Consider the following 17,370-nt stretch of genomic DNA (forward strand, 5'->3'; position numbering starts at 1 on the left):
TTGGTCCGAAAGCTAATGATTATGCCCTTTTGGACGCTAGATAGATCGCTTCCTTTCCGCATTACGACAAGGAGTGCAATGTTTTTCGCGTCGTCCCCGACACGCTTTATATATCTTCCACCGCTAGTGCTCTGTCAATGGTTATTTCACGTTGACGTCAAACGCAGGCGGTGGTCACATTAATGTGACTGGACCATGTATAATACCCACTGGAAACGTTTCCGTTTTCCGTTGATATATTTACTTGCATTATATGAACGTTACAGATCCATTTCCCTTAATCATTATTCTCGTATTCGCATGTTCGTATCAAACTGACCTTATACACCGAACTGACCTTATACACCGTTTCTTTTTCTTTGCAGGTAAGTTCGCAGACGAGACGTAGCTGTTCGTTCTAAAGAGCGTAATGGGTAAGTTTTAATTTTTGCATTAAATGTAAATATCTTAACAACTTTATTTCAGGAGTCCTTTCTTATGTTGACATGGACAAAAAAAAAGAATGTTAAATTTTCTTCAGGCTTGTGTTGAGATAGCTGTAAAGGTTCCTGTATATCAGGGAAAGATTGTAGCTCGGGAAAATGTAATTTCACTAACAATAAAATTAAGCACGCTATTTTCAGACTCAGTGCATTAGAAAGCTACGATAGGTAGATGAATTGACGTCCCATCATCAAAAGTACGCTTTTTGTATATTAATTCTAGTAGAAATTTTAACACTTTCTCGCCTCTAAGTATACCCGTTTCGTAAGGTTTTAGTGAGAGCACTGAAGACCTGACTTTCGTCCACTTAACCACTCATATTACCACCTTCTTCTCTTTGAAAGTCTCTCAGTCCTTTCATCTGAATCTTTTTTCGCCAAGGGAGGGCTGCAGAAGTTTCTCAAAAACTTTGAAGCAAGATAATAAAGAGAAATTCGTATCCGTTGCTGCGCACTGTCTTCAGACATACTCCGCAAGCCACGCTTTTGGGTAAACACACGAATCCTCGAATCGGTATCGTCGGGCGAGAAGTGACACCTGTTACCAGCGAACCTCATGTATTAAATTGTCTCCAACAGTGCTACGCGTCGTCCAGTGGACTGGAATCGGATTCTAATGCCGGTTCGTTCAAGGGTTCAAACAAAGAATATTCCCTAGCACATATGTTAGCGAGCTGTTTTATAGAACAGCTATCACAGTCATTTAATCGTGGGTAGTACTTTTTGTTAGGTGATGGACTCTTATGCTTCTTAGGTACTGAATTCATTACTGACATCAGATTTTTAAACGCATACAGTTTAGTCATAATATGACATAAACCAGAAAAGTAGCAGAAGACACGGAATTGAAATAAAAAGTATTTTTTAATGTGAATGAAAGTTTTATTGAGGTGTAAGTATGAACCATTCATTATTCCATAAGGATTATGTCGCCATTGGCTTACATTTTCTTTCTCTGTTCTCCATACAGAATGATATATAATTTCTGCTTCTATGAATGATGTGTAGTGCATCTTGGTGAAGCAACCAACAGTTGTTATACCTCATCTCGATATTCCAGCAATCGTGATAACACCTTTCTGTCACACCGATGCGTTGTTGAAAGCGGACATTAGCCATATTTTCAGGGGTAAAAAAGAGGTTACTGTTAAAAAACTGAATCACACAGTCTCACTTCTTCAACTTTCCTAACATGTTGGATACAACTTAGGCCCATTGTAAGAGCCTAAGAATATACTGACATCCTCAGTAAATTATGCTCAAGCCTCCGGCTCGTAGCCATTTCTCATTCAAAGTTGGAATCGAACCTCATTTTTCCAGGTACAATAAACACGCCTCCTTTCCGTTTTCTTTCTGACGAACTGGAAACGTCTCGCAGAAATACTTGAAACCTTCATCTTTCGGCTAGGCTTTCACAATCTGTTCCATTAGGCTAAGTTCAACTTATAGAGGCGGAAATAAATATTTTTCTACACTCCTGGAAATGGAAAAAAGAACACATTGACACCGGTGTGTCAGACCCACCATACTTGCTCCGGACACTGCGAGAGGGCTGTACAAGCAATGATCACACGCACGGCACAGCGGGCACACCAGGAACCGCGGTGTTGGCCGTCGAATGGCGCTAGCTGCGCAGCATTTGTGCACCGCCGCCGTCAGTGTCAGCCAGTTTGCCGTGGCATACGGAGCTCCATCGCAGTCTTTAACACTGGTAGCATGCCGCGACAGCGTGGACGTGAACCGTATGTGCAGTTGACGGACTTTGAGCGAGGGCGTATAGCGGGCATGCGGGAGGCCGGGTGGACGTACCGCCGAATTGCTCAACACGTGGGGCGTGAGGTCTCCACAGTACATCGATGTTGTCGCCAGTGGTCAGCGGAAGGTGCACGTACCCGTCGACCTGGGACCGGACCGCAGCGACGCACGGATGCACGCCAAGACCGTAGGATCCTACGCAGTGCCGTAGGGGACCGCACCGCCACTTCCCAGCAAATTAGGGACACTGTTGCTCCTGGGGTATCGGCGAGGACCATTTGCAACCGTCTCCATGAAGCTGGGCTACGGTCCCGCACACCGTTAGGCCGTCTTAGGCTCACGCCCCAACATCGTGCAGCCCACCTCCAGTGGTGTCGCGACAGGCGTGAATGGAGGGACGAATGGAGACGTGTCGTCTTCAGCGATGAGAGTCGCTTCTGCCTTGGTGCCAATGATGGTCGTATGCGTGTTTGGCGCCGTGCAGGTGAGCGCCACAATCAGGACTGCATACGACCGAGGCACACAGGGCCAACACCCGGCATCATGGTGTGGGGAGCGATCTCCTACACTGGCCGTACACCTCTGGTGATCGTCGAGGGGACACTGAATAGTTCACGGTACATCCAAAGCGTCATCGAACCCATCGTTCTACCATTCCTAGACCGGCAAGGGAACTTGCTGTTCCAACAGGACAATGCACGTCCGCATGTATCCCGTGCCACCCAACGTGCTCTAGAAGGTGTAAGTCAACTACCCTGGCCAGCAAGATCTCCGGATCTGTCCCCCATTGAGCATGTTTGGGACTGGATGAAGCGTGGTCTCACGCGGTCTGCACGTCCAGCACGAACGCTGGTCCAACTGAAGCGCCAGGTGGAAATGGCATGGCAAGCCGTTCCACAGGACTACATCCAGCATCTCTACGATCGTCTCCATGGGAGAATAGCAGCCTGCATTGCTGCGAAAGGTGGATATACACTGTACTAGTGCCGACATTGTGCATGCTCTGTTGCCTGTGTCTATGTCCCTGTGGTTCTGTCAGTGTGATCATGTGATGTATCTGACCCCAGGAATGTGTCAATAAAGTTTCCCCTTCCTGGGACAATGAATTCACGGTGTTCTTATTTCAATTTCCAGAAGTGTAATATACAAAGTTAAAAAAATGGTTCAAATGGCTCTGAGCACTATGGGACATAACATCTGAGGCCATCAGTCCCCTAGAACTTAGAACTACTTAAACCTCACTAACCTAAGGACATCACACATCCATGCCCGAGGCAGGATTCGAACCTGCGACCGTAGCAGTCGCGCGGTTCCGGACTGAAGCGCCTAGAACCGCTTGGCCACCGCGGCCGGCATACAAGGTTCCTCTGCGTAATGTTTTTCTCTTCAGACTAGTTTAATTTGGGCCAATGTTGATTCCTTCCATACTATCTCTGTCCCACTCCTCTCTCAAGGCGATTTTCAGTTCTTCCACGGTTTGCGAACGAGGTGTTCGCTGAGAAGCACGTCTGTCAAGAGAATCTCAGGCATGTTTCACAGGGTTTAGTTATGGAGAGTACGCAGGCCATTCCATACTTCCCGTATCTTCACTTTGTAGTGTTCCGACATCTCAGTGGTCCTGTGTGGGCGGGCATTGTCGTCCGTAAACAGCTGAAAATGACCCAGAGCCATCTCCCTGCAATACCGCAGTGCAGTAACGGTCCTCGCGCGAAGATATGCAATGGTGTTCGTCGATTGTACATAATTCCTGCTCACACCTTAATGCCTAAGCATTGCCGATGATGATCATGTGTGTGTAAGGTGTTCCCCTATCTCAACACCAACTGGGGGCCAGAATCACTTGCCACAGTGAAGCGGGGTTTGTCGGTGAACATCACTCTGACCACCGTTGCAGATTACAACCAACATGCCTCCTACAGCGACGAATTCTTTCTCGACGATGGTGCGATTGAAGTGGGATCATTTAACAGGCTTACGAGCTTACAAATCAGCCTGATTTAATCGCCGCGAAATGGCACTGGCAGAGACACGTATTCTGGTAGCAGTAGCAAGGACAGCAGCGATCTGCCTAGGAGTGAGATGTGTTCCTTTTCGCTTTAGGGCTACGCATCGATCCTCTTGCAGTGTGGTGGTCCGCTTATGATCACAGGCATGCTTTCGCATAGCGTTTTCACCTTCAGCAACCTTTTTTTAATCGCAAGACGACGCTTTTAAACACACAGATTACCGCGGCCAGAGTAGTGACACTTAACTGGCTTCGAGCCGTCCAAATCTTCGTCCACGATCGTAAGCACTCAAATGATGTCTTGCAGATACGTCGCCATAGCACACGGAATGTCGCACAAATTGGTTCCACAAGAACCTTCGTCAAATACCGTAATGCGTGAATTGTCGAGTGCATACAGAGTGTTCGTCCACGGGCTGCGCTGCACTTAACACGTCCTGCCCTCTACATTTCCTTTTACTAACATTCATCGGGTCTTCTGTAGCAGTTGTTGGTTGTTACGTATCAGTTGGCAGTTGATCCTTAGGAAGCGTCAATTGTTCCTTAGCAGTTGTCAAGTGGTTTACTTAGCAAAGAGGAGGAGATTAGTGTTCAACGTCCCGTCGACAACGAGGTCATTAGAGACGGAGTACAAGCTCGGTTTAGGGAAGAATGGAGAAGGAAATCGGCCATGCCCTTTCAAAGGAACCATCCCGTCATTTACCTTAAACGATTTAGGGAAATCACGGAAAACGTAAACCAGGATTGCCAGACGCGGGTTTGAACCGTCCTTCTCCCGAATGCGACTGCAGTGTGCTAACCACTGCGCCACCTCGCTCGGTAGCCACATATATTCCAGCCTTGAGAGTAGTTTTGTTTAAAACTAAACAAGGTTTTCGTAACTTTCATTAATATGTTCAGGATAGGCAAGAAGTATTGATCCATAGAGTCTACCGTCGAGTAGCAAAACAGCCTTTAAACTACTTTCAGACGCCCCTCCTCCTCATATTCAATTGCAATGAGGCAATATCTGAGAAATCGACAAAATCACGTTCTTTGAAACACGGAGAAAATGGCTGCTCTCTTCTGATAAATACATGAATGTTTGTTGCTGCTGCTAACAAGTCCCTTTCCTTGAGACTAGAAACTACCACCAGTCCAGCTTTTACATTAGGGCCAAACCCCTAACGAAACCATGTGTATGTGTAAACAATTTTGGCTCTAAGTTGTCCAAAGTACAGCGACATTCGTAAAGTGCTTGTTGTTTTGAATGAGAATGTGTAGCTGTATAACTAAACGACCATCCCAGCTGATGGGTCATGAACCCAGTTGCTGGCTCCTTCCAGGGGAACAAAACTTATATTTTCAATATTTCATATGATTATTCATCAATTCTAAAATGCTTTCATAATCTTCTCATTAAGAGGTGCTATCTTATGTTGAAAAGTTTAATACAGTAAGACAAGTATTACACTCAGAAGCTGTATATATGTCTTGAGGCAGTGTAACTCAGGGAGCGTGAACATCCAGACTATATCCCTAAGTATTTCAGAAGGGGAACACTTAGCGACTTCCAACAAACTTTAAACATAATTCCAAACCTTTTCTAAACTTTTCTCTCTTACTTGTGTCACGTCAAATATTTAACACATTAATTCATTTGTAAACAGCAGTGTGAAGCTTATTTATGCACGGGAGATGGATTCTTTAAACAATCGAGGCTTTACTGGTCTATAACGTCCACAAAAAACTTCTAGTGGTTTAGGAACAGGAGTTCCGGATTGATGCTAACTGTCTGAATGGAAGACGGAACGTTAGGGAACCTTATTACCTTTTATTTATTTATTTTTAAATTTTAACCAGTAACATGAACGCTACGATAGTAACAATCACTGGAACGGTTTCTCGGCTCCCTCCATCGGAGTGAAGGAGGAAATCTAAAAGTCTTTTTTAAAATCCTATTCTATGATCTTCAACCTAGACATAGTAACATACGTTGTGCGGCGCCCACGAATTACCTTGATCATAAAAGTGTTCTTTCTGTGCAAAAATCACTAAAATCGGCAAAAATGCGTATTTAGATATTGAGAGTTAATTACAAAAACAAAGTGATACGACGTTTTGGTAGCGCATTTGGACTCAGCACAGTCCGACAATCTCCTGAATTTACGCAAATGAACGTTCTGTTCCGTTTGTATCTTAATTGCACATAGATCTAATCTCGTTGACTTTATAATGAGCAATGAGAAAAGTAAATGTGCTAAAGTAAATTTGCTGGATATGCTAATCAGACTGAACTTCAGTTGTTCAGGATCTGATGATCTAACAGCTACAGTCAAACAGAGGTTTTCGACGTTTTCTGACAGTACATTCGCCTGCCGGTTTCTTCTTTTGAGGAAATTTGTGGAGTAATAATGAACATTGTCATTCTGTTAATTATAGAGATCAGTTACCATTCTTTGCGACCAATGGAGAGTATGTTTATCACAATCTCAGTAGTTCACTTAATTGGCCTTCATTTTGTATCAAGTTGTGTTTCAGTTAATTATACTGCACATTCCTACATCTTGCTGTTCGCCCTAAGTTTGTGCTAATGTTGGTTTTTCTTCTGTGACTGTAGACAGTGGAGAAAAGAAGAGGGGCATGTTTTACCATGTGCTCAAATTTACCCTTTATACAAGAGGAGTTCAAAAAGAAACGAGCCGGAGGCACAATTACAGAAACCAGTACCTGTAAGAAGTATTGACCCTGGCTGTTGAGAGACTTGTCCCAGTGTGACACAAGGCGGTGAATGGCTGTCTCATAAAATTCCCAGTTCCGCACTACAGCTGCACGTCGTCTGAGGTGAATCGTTTGCCCCTCAGAGCCGTCATGCTGACTTTCTCTTTGGCCAAGATAGATGCACTTCCTGCAGCACGGAACAACAGTGAATGCCCAGCGTTACTCGCAAACCTTGGCCACCTTTCGCTGAGCAATCAAATCAAAAGGACCAGGCAATTTCACTCCTGGGGTCATTCTGCTCCACGATAATGCAAAGCCTCATACGGCCAACACTGTCGCGGCACTCCTGCAGAAATTCAAATGGGAAGTTCTCGGCCACCCTCCATACAGTCCGAACCTTTCTCCCTGTGATTACGCCATTTTTAGCCTCCTTAAAAAGGCTCTCAGGAGCAAACGATTCACCTCGGACGACGACGTCCTGCTGTACGTGCGGAACTGGTTAACATCGCAGCCCTGGGAATTTTATGAGACCGCCATTCACCGTCTTGTGTCGCAGTGGGAAAAGTGTCTCAACAGCCAGGGTCAATACTTCTACCATACAGGTACTGGTTTCTGTAATTATGCCTCCGGATCGTTCCTTTTCTAACGTCCCTTGTAGATTAGCTGAGAAAGTTAATCTGGGAAAGAGGAAATACTCTGTACTTATTTGCGTATCTACTATTTGAGAAAGACGCTGACCTAAAGGTTCTTAAGAAGTTCTAAAAAATGGTTCAAATGGCTCTGAGCAATATGGGACTTAACATCTTTGGTCATCAGTCCCCTAGAACTTAGAACTACTTAAACCTAACTAATCTAAGGACATCACTCACATCCATGCCCGAGGCAGGATTCGAACCTGCGACCGTAGCAGTCGCGCGGTTCCGGACTGCGCGCCTAGAACCACGAGACCACCGCGGCCGGGTAAGAAGTTCTGTTTCGCGTTGTGTCGCACGTGGATCTAATCTCGCTGACTCTTCTTTGGACAGTGAGAAAACTGAATGTGCCAGAATAAATCTGTTTTCTCATCGACACGTGGTGAAAGTGAATTCTACTTCTCTTCTGTTGTTTGCAGACATTCGGCCATTGTTGAATACCTTAATTGGGAACGACGGTCCGTTTCGTTCCACAAATTCCTCTTGTGAAACGGGGTGTGTGATGGTAATATAACACAGTGCTTTTTGCAGTAACCGATTTTTTTTGCTTTTTTTCCTACTTTTTTGCTTGCAGTATATAATGTTGAAGAATCTCTAGCTTATTTATTAACGCTCTGAAATCCCGATTTCTGTCTTCCTATATGAGTTTGGCACTTAATGCCGTGCATCTCTTCCAGTGGAGCTGACCACCTCGTAGTTATCGAATCACCCACCACTGAATCATTGTCTGTTCCGAACATAGTCAAATCTGAGATGTACGACTTTACACCCTAAAGTAAAATTAAGATTCCTCTACGGTAAAGTTTTTGGAAAAAGAAAAATCGAGAACAAAGTTCCAATGTGCAGGGTGTCCCAGGAAGAATAGTCAGTTTTCAAGGATATGTGACAGGACTGATTATTACTAGCAAAAAGGTCTATTAAACATGGTTTCTCAAATCCGTACCTTAAACCTAGCAATACCAACGCGTTTATCCATAACGCCATTACCGGAGACTTGATAAGGAGAGAAAGGGGTAATTTATGTCCAACCTAAAAGAAAAAAAAAGCGAAATTTCTTCATTGCTCGCCAGCCGAAGTGGCCGAGCGGTTCTGTTGTATAGTTATTGGTATATATGAAAACTTCTAAAATACGGAGATAATTCAGAGGCTTCCTTTACCAGGATACAGGTTGGCTGGTAGCTTTTCTAGGAGCTCTTTGCGGTGTGGGGGAGTAGCCATGTATGTGAAAAACGGTATCCCATTTGAGTCAATTGATGTTTCAAAGTACTGCACTGAAAAGGTGTTTGAATGTTGTGCAGGTGTGGTTAAATTTAGTGGAGCTAAACTTCTTACTGTTGTTATTTATAGATCCCCAGACTCTGAGTTCACAACATTTTTGCTAAAGCTAGAGGAGGTTCTTGGCTCACTTTATAGGAAATACAAAAAGTTAGTTATATGTGGTGACTTCAATATTAATTGTATAAGTGATTGTGCAAGGAAAAGGATGCTGGTAGAACTCCTTAATTCATATAATCTTATGCAAACCGTATTCTTTCCAACGAGAGTGCAAGGGAACAGTTGAACAACCATAGACAATATTTTTGTTCATTCCCCATTACTAGAAGGGCATTCTGTTAGCAAAAAGGTGAATGGCCTTAAAGATCATGATGCACAAATTTTAACTCTAAAAGATTTTTGTGCTGCATCACTTGTTAAATATAATCATCAGCTGTTTTGGAAAGCAGATTCAGTTGCTGTAGAGACATTTGTAAACCTCATCAAGGAACAAGAGTGGCAAGATGTTTATAGCGATGATACAGTAGACGACAAATATAATGCTTTTCTCAAGACTTTTCTCATGCTCTTTGAAAGTTGCTTTCCGTTAGAACGTTCAAAACAGGGTACTAGCACAAACAGGCAGCCTGGGTGGCTGACCAGAGGGATAAGAATATCTTGTAGAACAAAGTGGCAATTATATCAAAACGTTGGAAACAGTCACAATCTAAATGCAGCAGCCCATTACAAACAGTATTGTAAGGTGCTTAAAAAGTTATTAGGAAGGCAAAAAGTATGTGGTATGCAGATAGAATAGCTAAGTCTCAGGATAAAATTAAAACCATATGGTCAGTCGTAAAGGAAGTGGCTGGTCTGCAGAGACAGGTACAGGACATAGAATCAGTGCGTAGTGGGAATGTCCGTGTTACTGATAAGTCACATATGTGTACAGTAGTTAATAATCACTTTCTGAATATAGCAGGTGAACTAAATAGAAACCTAGTCCCAACAGGGAATCATATAGCGCTCGTAGAAAAAAGTATTCCGAGACTGTTACCTGAAATGCTCCTCCATGATACTGACAAGAGGGAGATTGAGTTAATAATTAAATCACTAAAGACCAAGAGCTCTCATGGATATGACGAGGTATGTAGCAGAATACTGAAGCATTGTTCCACGTATGTTAGCCCAGTACTTAGCCATATCTGTAACTTTTCCTTTAGGAGTGGTCGGTTTCCTGGCCGATTAAAGTACTCTGTAGTGAAGCCACTTTATAAAAAGGGAGACAGGAGTAATATTGACAATTATAGACCTATTTCTATGCCATCGGTGTTTGCTAAAGTTATCGAGAAGGTTATATATACAAGGTTACTGGAGCATTTAACTTCACATAATTTGCTGTCAAATGTACAGTTTGGTTTTAGAAATGGCTTAACAACTGAAAATGCTATATTCTCTTTTCTCTGTGACGTTTTGGTTGCGAACGTTAGGTGTTTTCTTTGATCTAACGAAGGCTTTTGACTGTGTTGACCACAAAATATTACTGCAGAAGTTGGACCATTATGGAGTAAGGGGAGTAGCTTACAATTGGTTCGCCTCTTACTTTAAGAACAGAAAGCAGAAGGTAATTCTCAGCAATATTGAGAGTGATAGTGATGTTCAGTCCCAATGGGGCACTGTTAAGTGGGGCGTTCCCTAAGGGTTGGTGCTGGGGCCACTGCTGTTTCTTATTTATTTAAATGATATGCCTTCCACTATTACAGGTGATTCAAAAATATTTCTGTTTGCTGATGACATCAGCTTGGTAGTGAAGGATCTTGTGTCTAATATTGAAACATTATCAAATAATGTAGTTTATGAAATAAGTTCTTGGCTTGTGGAAAATAATTTGATGCTAAATCACAGAAAGACTCAGTTTTTACAGTTTCTAACTCACAATTCAACAAGAACTGATATTTTAATCAGACAGAATGGAATTTGAATTTTGAGCGGAAATTTTTACAAGCACACTGAAATGCCGCTTAATGTCTCGTCATTCTTGAATCAATGTGGTAAGGGCTAGTGGATATTCTGCTGAGTTGTTGCTGTCAAACCAGCATCCCATATGAGCACACCAACTGAGACTTTGCCTGCGGTTACTTGTACCTGTGGTAATTGGGTAATGCACGGCTGATTTTATAAGAATTGCTCGATAATGCCAAAGGGTCGCGCAGCACACGTCTGCTTTCATGTCGGGCAGATAATTCGCTACAAATAATAAGCAGCAGCTGTGGTCTGCAATTATATAGTCTATGCATTGGTTGTTGTTGTTGTTGTGGTTTTCAGTGCTGAGACTGGTTGGATGCAGCTCTCCATGCTACTCTATCTAATGCAAGCTTCTTCATCTCCCAGTACCTACTGCAACCTACGTCCTTCTGAATCTGCTTACTGTATTCATCTCTTGGTCTCCCTCTACGATTTTTACCCTCCACGGTGCCCTCCAATACTAAATTGGTGATCCCTTGAGGCCTCAGAACATGTCCTGCCAACCGATCCCTTCTTCTGGTCAAGTTGTGCCACAAACTTCTCCCCAATCCTATTCAATTCTTCCTCATTAGTTATGTGATCTACCGATTTAATCTTCAGCATTCTTCTGTAGCACCACATTTCGAAAGCTTCTATTCTCTTCTTGTCCAGACTAGTTATCGTCCATGTTTCACTTCCATACATGGCTACACTCCATACAAATACTTTCAGAAATGATTTCCTGACACTTAAATCTATACTCGATGTTAACAAATTTCTCTTTTTCAGAAACGCTTTCCTTGCCATTGCCAGTCTACATTTTATATCCTCTACTTCGACCATCATCAGTTATTTTGCTCCCCAAATAGAAAACTCCTTTACTACTTTAAGTGTCTCATTTCCTAATCTAATTCCTTCAACATCACCCGACTTAATTCGACTACATTCCATTATCCTCGTTTTGCTTTTGTTGATGTTCATTTTATATCCTCCTTTCAAGACACTATCCATTCCGTTCAACTGCTCTTCCAAGTCCTTTGCTGTCTCTGACAGAATTACGATGTCATCGGCGAACCTCAAAGTTTTTATTTCTTCTCCATAGATTTTAATACCTATTCCAAATTTTTCTTTTGTTTCCTTTACTGCTTGCTCAGTATACAGATTGAATAACATAGGGGAGAGGCTACAACCCTGTCTCACTCCCTTCCCAACCACTGCTTCCCTTTCATGCCCCTCGACTCTTATAACTGCCATCTGGTTTCTGTACAAATTGTAAATAGCCTTTCGCTCCCTGTATTTTACCCCTGCCACCTTCAGAATTTGAAGGAGAGTATTCCAGTCATTATTGTCAAAACCTTTCTCTAAGTCTACAAATGCTAGAAATGTAGGTTTGCCTTTCCTTAATCTTTCTTCTAAGATAAGTCGTATGGTCAGTATTGCCTCACCTGTTCCAACATTTCTACGGAAGCCAAACTGATCTTCCCCGAGGTCGGCTTCTACTAGTTTTTCCATTCGTCCGTAAAGAATTCGTGTTAGTATTTTGCAGCTGTGACTTATTAAAATGATAGTTCGGTAATTTTCACATCTGTCAACACCTGCTTTCTTTGGGATTGGAATTATTATATTCTTCTTGAAGTCTGAGGGTATTTCGCCTGTCTCATACATCTTGCTCACCAGATGGTAGAGTTTTGTCAGGACTGGCTCTCCCGAGGCCGTCAGTGGTTCCAATGGAATGTTGTCTACTCTGGGGGCCTTGTTTCGACTCAGGTATTTCAGTGCTCTGTCAAACTCAACACGCAGTATCGTATCTCCCATTTCATCTTCATCTACATCCTCTTCCAATTCCATAATATTGTCCTCAAGTACATCGCCCTTGTATAGACCCTCTATATATTCCTTCCACCTTTCTGCTTTATCTTCTTTGCTTAGAACTGATTTCCCATCTGCGCTCTTGATATTCATACAAGTGGTTCTCCTTTCTCCAAAGGTCTCTTTTATTTTCCTGTAGGCAGTATCTATCTTACCCCTAGTGAGATAAGCCTCTACATCCTTACATTTGTCCTCTAGCCATCCCTGCTTAGCCATTTTGCACTTCCTGTCGATCTCATTTTTGAGACGTTTGTATTCCTTTTTGCCTGCTTCATTTACTGCATTTTTATATTTTCTCCTTTCATCAATTAAATTCAATATTTCTTCTGTCACCCAAGGATTTCTACTAGCCCTCGTCTTTTTACCTACTTGATCCTCTGCTGCCTTCACTACTTCATCCCTCAAAGCTACCCATTCTTCTTCTACTGTATTTCTTTCCCCCATTCCTGTCAATTGCTCCCTTATGCTCTCCCTGAAACTCTGTACAACCACTGGTTTAGTCAGTTTATCCAGGTCCCATCTCCTTAAATTAGCACCTTTTTGTAGTTTCTTCAGTTTTAATCTACAGGTCATACCCAATAGATTGTGGTCAGAGTCCACATCTGCCCCTGGAAATGTCTTACAATTTAAAACCTGGTTCCTAAATCTCTGTCTTGCCATTATATAATCTATCTGATACCTTTTAGTATCTCCAGGCTTCTTCCATGTATACAGCCTTCTTTTATGATTCTTGAACCAAGTGTTACCTATGATTAAGTTGTGCTCTGTGCAAAATTCTACCAGGCGGCTTCCTCTTTCATTTCTTTGCCCCAGTCCATATTCATCTACTACGTTACCTTCTCTCCCTTTCCCTACTACCGAATTCCAGTCACCCGTGACGATTAAATTTTCATCTCCCTTCACTATCTGAATAATTTCTTTTATTTGATCATACATTTCTTCAATTTCTTCGTCATCTGAGGAGCTAGTTGGCATATAAACTTGTACTACTGTAGTAGGTGTGGGCTTCGTATCTATCTTGGCCACAATAATGCGTTCACTATGCTGTTTGTAGTAGCTTACCCGCATTCCTATTTTCCTATTCATTATTAAAGCTACTCCTGCATTACCCCTATTTGATTTTGTGTTTATAACCCTGTAGTCACCTGACCAGAAGTCTTGTTCCACTTGCAACCGTACTTCACTAATTCCCACTATATCTAACTTTAACCTATCCATTTCCCTTTTTAAATTTTCTAACCTACCTGCCAGATTAAGGGATCTGACATTCCACGCTCCGATCCGTAGAACGCCAGTTTTCTTTCTCCTGATAACGACATCCTCTTGAGTAGTCCCCGCCCGGAGATCCGAATGGTGGACTATTTTACCTCCGGAATATTTTACCCAAGAGGACGCCAATCATCATTTAATCATACAGTAAAGCTGCATGCCCTCGGGAAAGATTACGGCCGTAGTTTCCCCTTGCTTTCAGCCGTTCGCAGTACCAGCACAGCAAGGCCGTTTTGGTTAGTGTTACAAGGCCAGATCAGTCAATCATCCGGACTGTTGCCCCTGCAACTACTGAAAAGGCTGCTGCCCCTCTTCAGGAACAACACGTTTGTCTGGCCTCTCAACAGATACCCCTCCGTTGTGGTTGCACCTACGGTACGGCTATCTGTATCGCTGAGGCACGCAAGCCTCCCCATCAACGGCAAGGTCCATGGTTCATGGCGGGAAGATGCATTGGTTAGACTTGTGAATTAATAAATAAACAGAAATATTAAATATAATATAAATAATTAATTAATAAAAGAGATTCCATTTTAATATCAGTAATTGATGCAGACATCAGAGAACTCTGCTGAATAATGTTTATTCAAGAAAGTAAATCTCAAATGTACGAAAATGGTGTGAGACATGGCCGTGAGACATGGAGTATCCAGAAACAGGACTTCCATAAGCTCCTCGTTTTTGAGAGAAAAATGCTTCGGAAGATCTTCGGTCCGGTTCTGGATGCAGATACAGGGGAATGGAGGATCAGATACAACCAAGAGCTTGAGGAACTATACCAGCTACCCATCACAGCAGAAAATGTCAAGACGAAGTGTCAATAGATGTGGACGGATGGCAGATAGCAGCAGTGGACAGAATACAGTGGAGGAGGAAACTTGTAGAAGCGTGCGGTCCACGGGGCCTGATCACGTAGTAGTAGTGGTAGTAGCAGTAAACAAACTTATTAATTGAAGTTGCACTGAGAACATTGCGAGAAAAGTATCAAAAACCGCAAACTAAATAGTCATCAGAGACACGCGAAGAACTATGTCCATTTCGTGACCACAATAAGTGAATTATTCGCCAGCTCAAAATAATTGACAGTTCCGTGTGACAGTTCTCACAATAACATGCAAGAGATAACGAATAGAAACTCATACTCTGTCTATTCTCGGTTCCGTAATGTAAGCGGGTAAGTTCGAGTTCTGCAGTAGAGCACATTCAGGCAACAGAAATGTTAGTGTCCCTTCAAAAGTTAAAGTATTGTAGCGCACGTACACTGCCCAGAATCTATCTGTTGACACGACCAAGTAACACTCGTTACTACAGGCAATTCTATCTTCTTGCTGACCAAACGTAAAAGTGCCTTCTTCAGGATCTCAACGTAAAATGTCCCATTCGCTGCCTTGAGCGCACCACTCGAGAAGTGTCGGTCTCTTCTTGATCCCGGCAGTGTTCCGTCACTGTCCGCTCCTACACTGGCTGAACGCTATTCCTACCAGAAAGACATCGTTGTTATGTTCTACAGACATGATTTGGACTGAACTACGCCACTTTTCGCACGAACAAAAATATTTATTAAAAAATGATGTAAAATTCTGTCACACTCAGACCATTTACAGTGAATATCAACATCAGTTTGTTCATAAATAAATTTTCTGGCTTTCTTGCACATGTGCCCTCACACTAAATGACAACAGAATCTTGTTAAATATTGTTTAAACAATTACTTTGTGTATGCTCGATAGACCTCTTTTTGCACTCTTTCTAATGTGGTGTCAGATAACACATATGATTGACCGCTTTTAAGTTACCATTTTTTAAAATATTGAATGCAATCACATTTAAATAACGTTACTGACAAATATAAAAATATTTATAAAATAATTACATATGTATGAAAAGATAATCATGAGGTATTCATACTTCATTCAGTTGCTGTTTTATTGTGGAGGATACGACGTTCTGACAAACATTCACGTAATGAAAAACATATAAAAACGCAACATATTAATAAATTATATACAGATGACTGGCTATCAGCGATGACAATGCACGAATGCATACGGCTTACATTATTTTGCGGTTATTGACTGAAAACAAAGTGACAGTTGGTCCCCGCTCGCCATTCTTACTTGGCGAAGCTCCGTGTGAAGTTGAAGGTCGAAAGATTTGATGTAGTCGAGAAGATTTAAACGGAATCGCAGAGGGTACTAAACACCACAACAATGGATTCGGCCTATTCGCCCCGTCTTCAGTGGAGGTTGTGTTGCAGAATAGGTTTTAGCTAAGACGTAATATTATTGATATACGCTGACAGAAAAAAAAAATCGCGACACCAGAAAGATAATTAATGCAGAGTAATGAAATTTCGAGAATACATTTGCCCAGGTAACATATTTAAGTAATGAACATTGCAGGATCACAGGTTAATGTAAGCGTGTGGTAAGCCATTGCAGATGTGAGTCCTGGTACATTAATAGCTGTTGTAGCAGCCAGAATGTTGAATGCGAGCATACAAAGATGCATTGTGTAGTACAGATGCTGAGTGTCAGTTTGTTGGATGGAGTTCCGTTAATGCTGGTTCTGGATGACGCTTGAGTTGTCGTCCAATGATGCCCTTATGCGCTCGATTGGAGACAGATCCGGTGATGGAGCAGGCCAAGACAACATGTCGACACTCGTAGAGCGTGCTGGGTTACAACAGCGGTATGTGGGCTAACATTATCCTGCTGGAAAACATACCTTCATGAACAGCAGCAGGTCGAATCACTAGACTGACGTTCAGATTGGGTATCAGGATGCATCGGATAACCCCGAGATTGCTCCTGCTGTCATGCGAAATCGCACCCTAGACTATAACTCCAGGTGTTTAGCAGACGGGTTGATTACTTGTCCTCAGCTGGCGGCCTTACAACGAACACGTGGCCATCACTGGCACTGTGGCAGAACCAGCTTTCATCAGGAAACAGCAGACCTCCACCCTGTCTTCTAATGAGCTCTCGCTTGACACCACTAAAGTCGCAAACGGCGTCTTGGGTCAATGGAATGCACGCTGCAGGGTGTTTGGGACGGAGCTGCCCTTGAAGTAACCGATTTGTAACAGCTCGTTGTATGCCAGCTGCTGCTGGAGATGCTGTGCGATGCGCCAGAGCCATATACCAAACACGTCGGTCTTCCCCCTCGGTAGCGCCACGTGGCTGCTCGGACATGGGTTCTCTTGCGACCGCCCAATCTCGTGAGTACCGCTGCCAGGAACCGTGTTCAGTGGCTGCATTCTTGTCAAGTCTTTCTGCACTATCGCAGAAGGAACATCGAGTTTCTCGTAGCCCTATTACACTACTACGTTCAGACTCAG

The 17,370-nt window shown here is 42.8% G+C and overlaps 1 protein-coding gene across 2 annotated transcripts in view; it reads left to right on the forward strand.

Moving 5' to 3' along the window:
• LOC126284112 (max-binding protein MNT-like) overlaps positions 1–17,370 on the forward strand; it is a 543,977-nt gene that overhangs the window by 195,683 nt on the left and 330,924 nt on the right. The window contains exon 2 of one of the 2 annotated variants that reach the window (XM_049982776.1): positions 366–413. The exons of the other annotated variant lie outside the window; for it this stretch is intronic. Within the exon in view, the coding sequence (XP_049838733.1) occupies positions 410–413 (4 nt within the window). The 5' untranslated portion in view covers positions 366–409. The remainder of the gene's footprint in view (positions 1–365; positions 414–17,370) is intronic. 2 annotated transcript variants of the gene reach the window in all.

Source organism: Schistocerca gregaria, chromosome 8, assembly GCF_023897955.1.
Source record: "Schistocerca gregaria isolate iqSchGreg1 chromosome 8, iqSchGreg1.2, whole genome shotgun sequence".
NCBI lineage: Eukaryota > Metazoa > Arthropoda > Insecta > Orthoptera > Acrididae > Schistocerca > Schistocerca gregaria.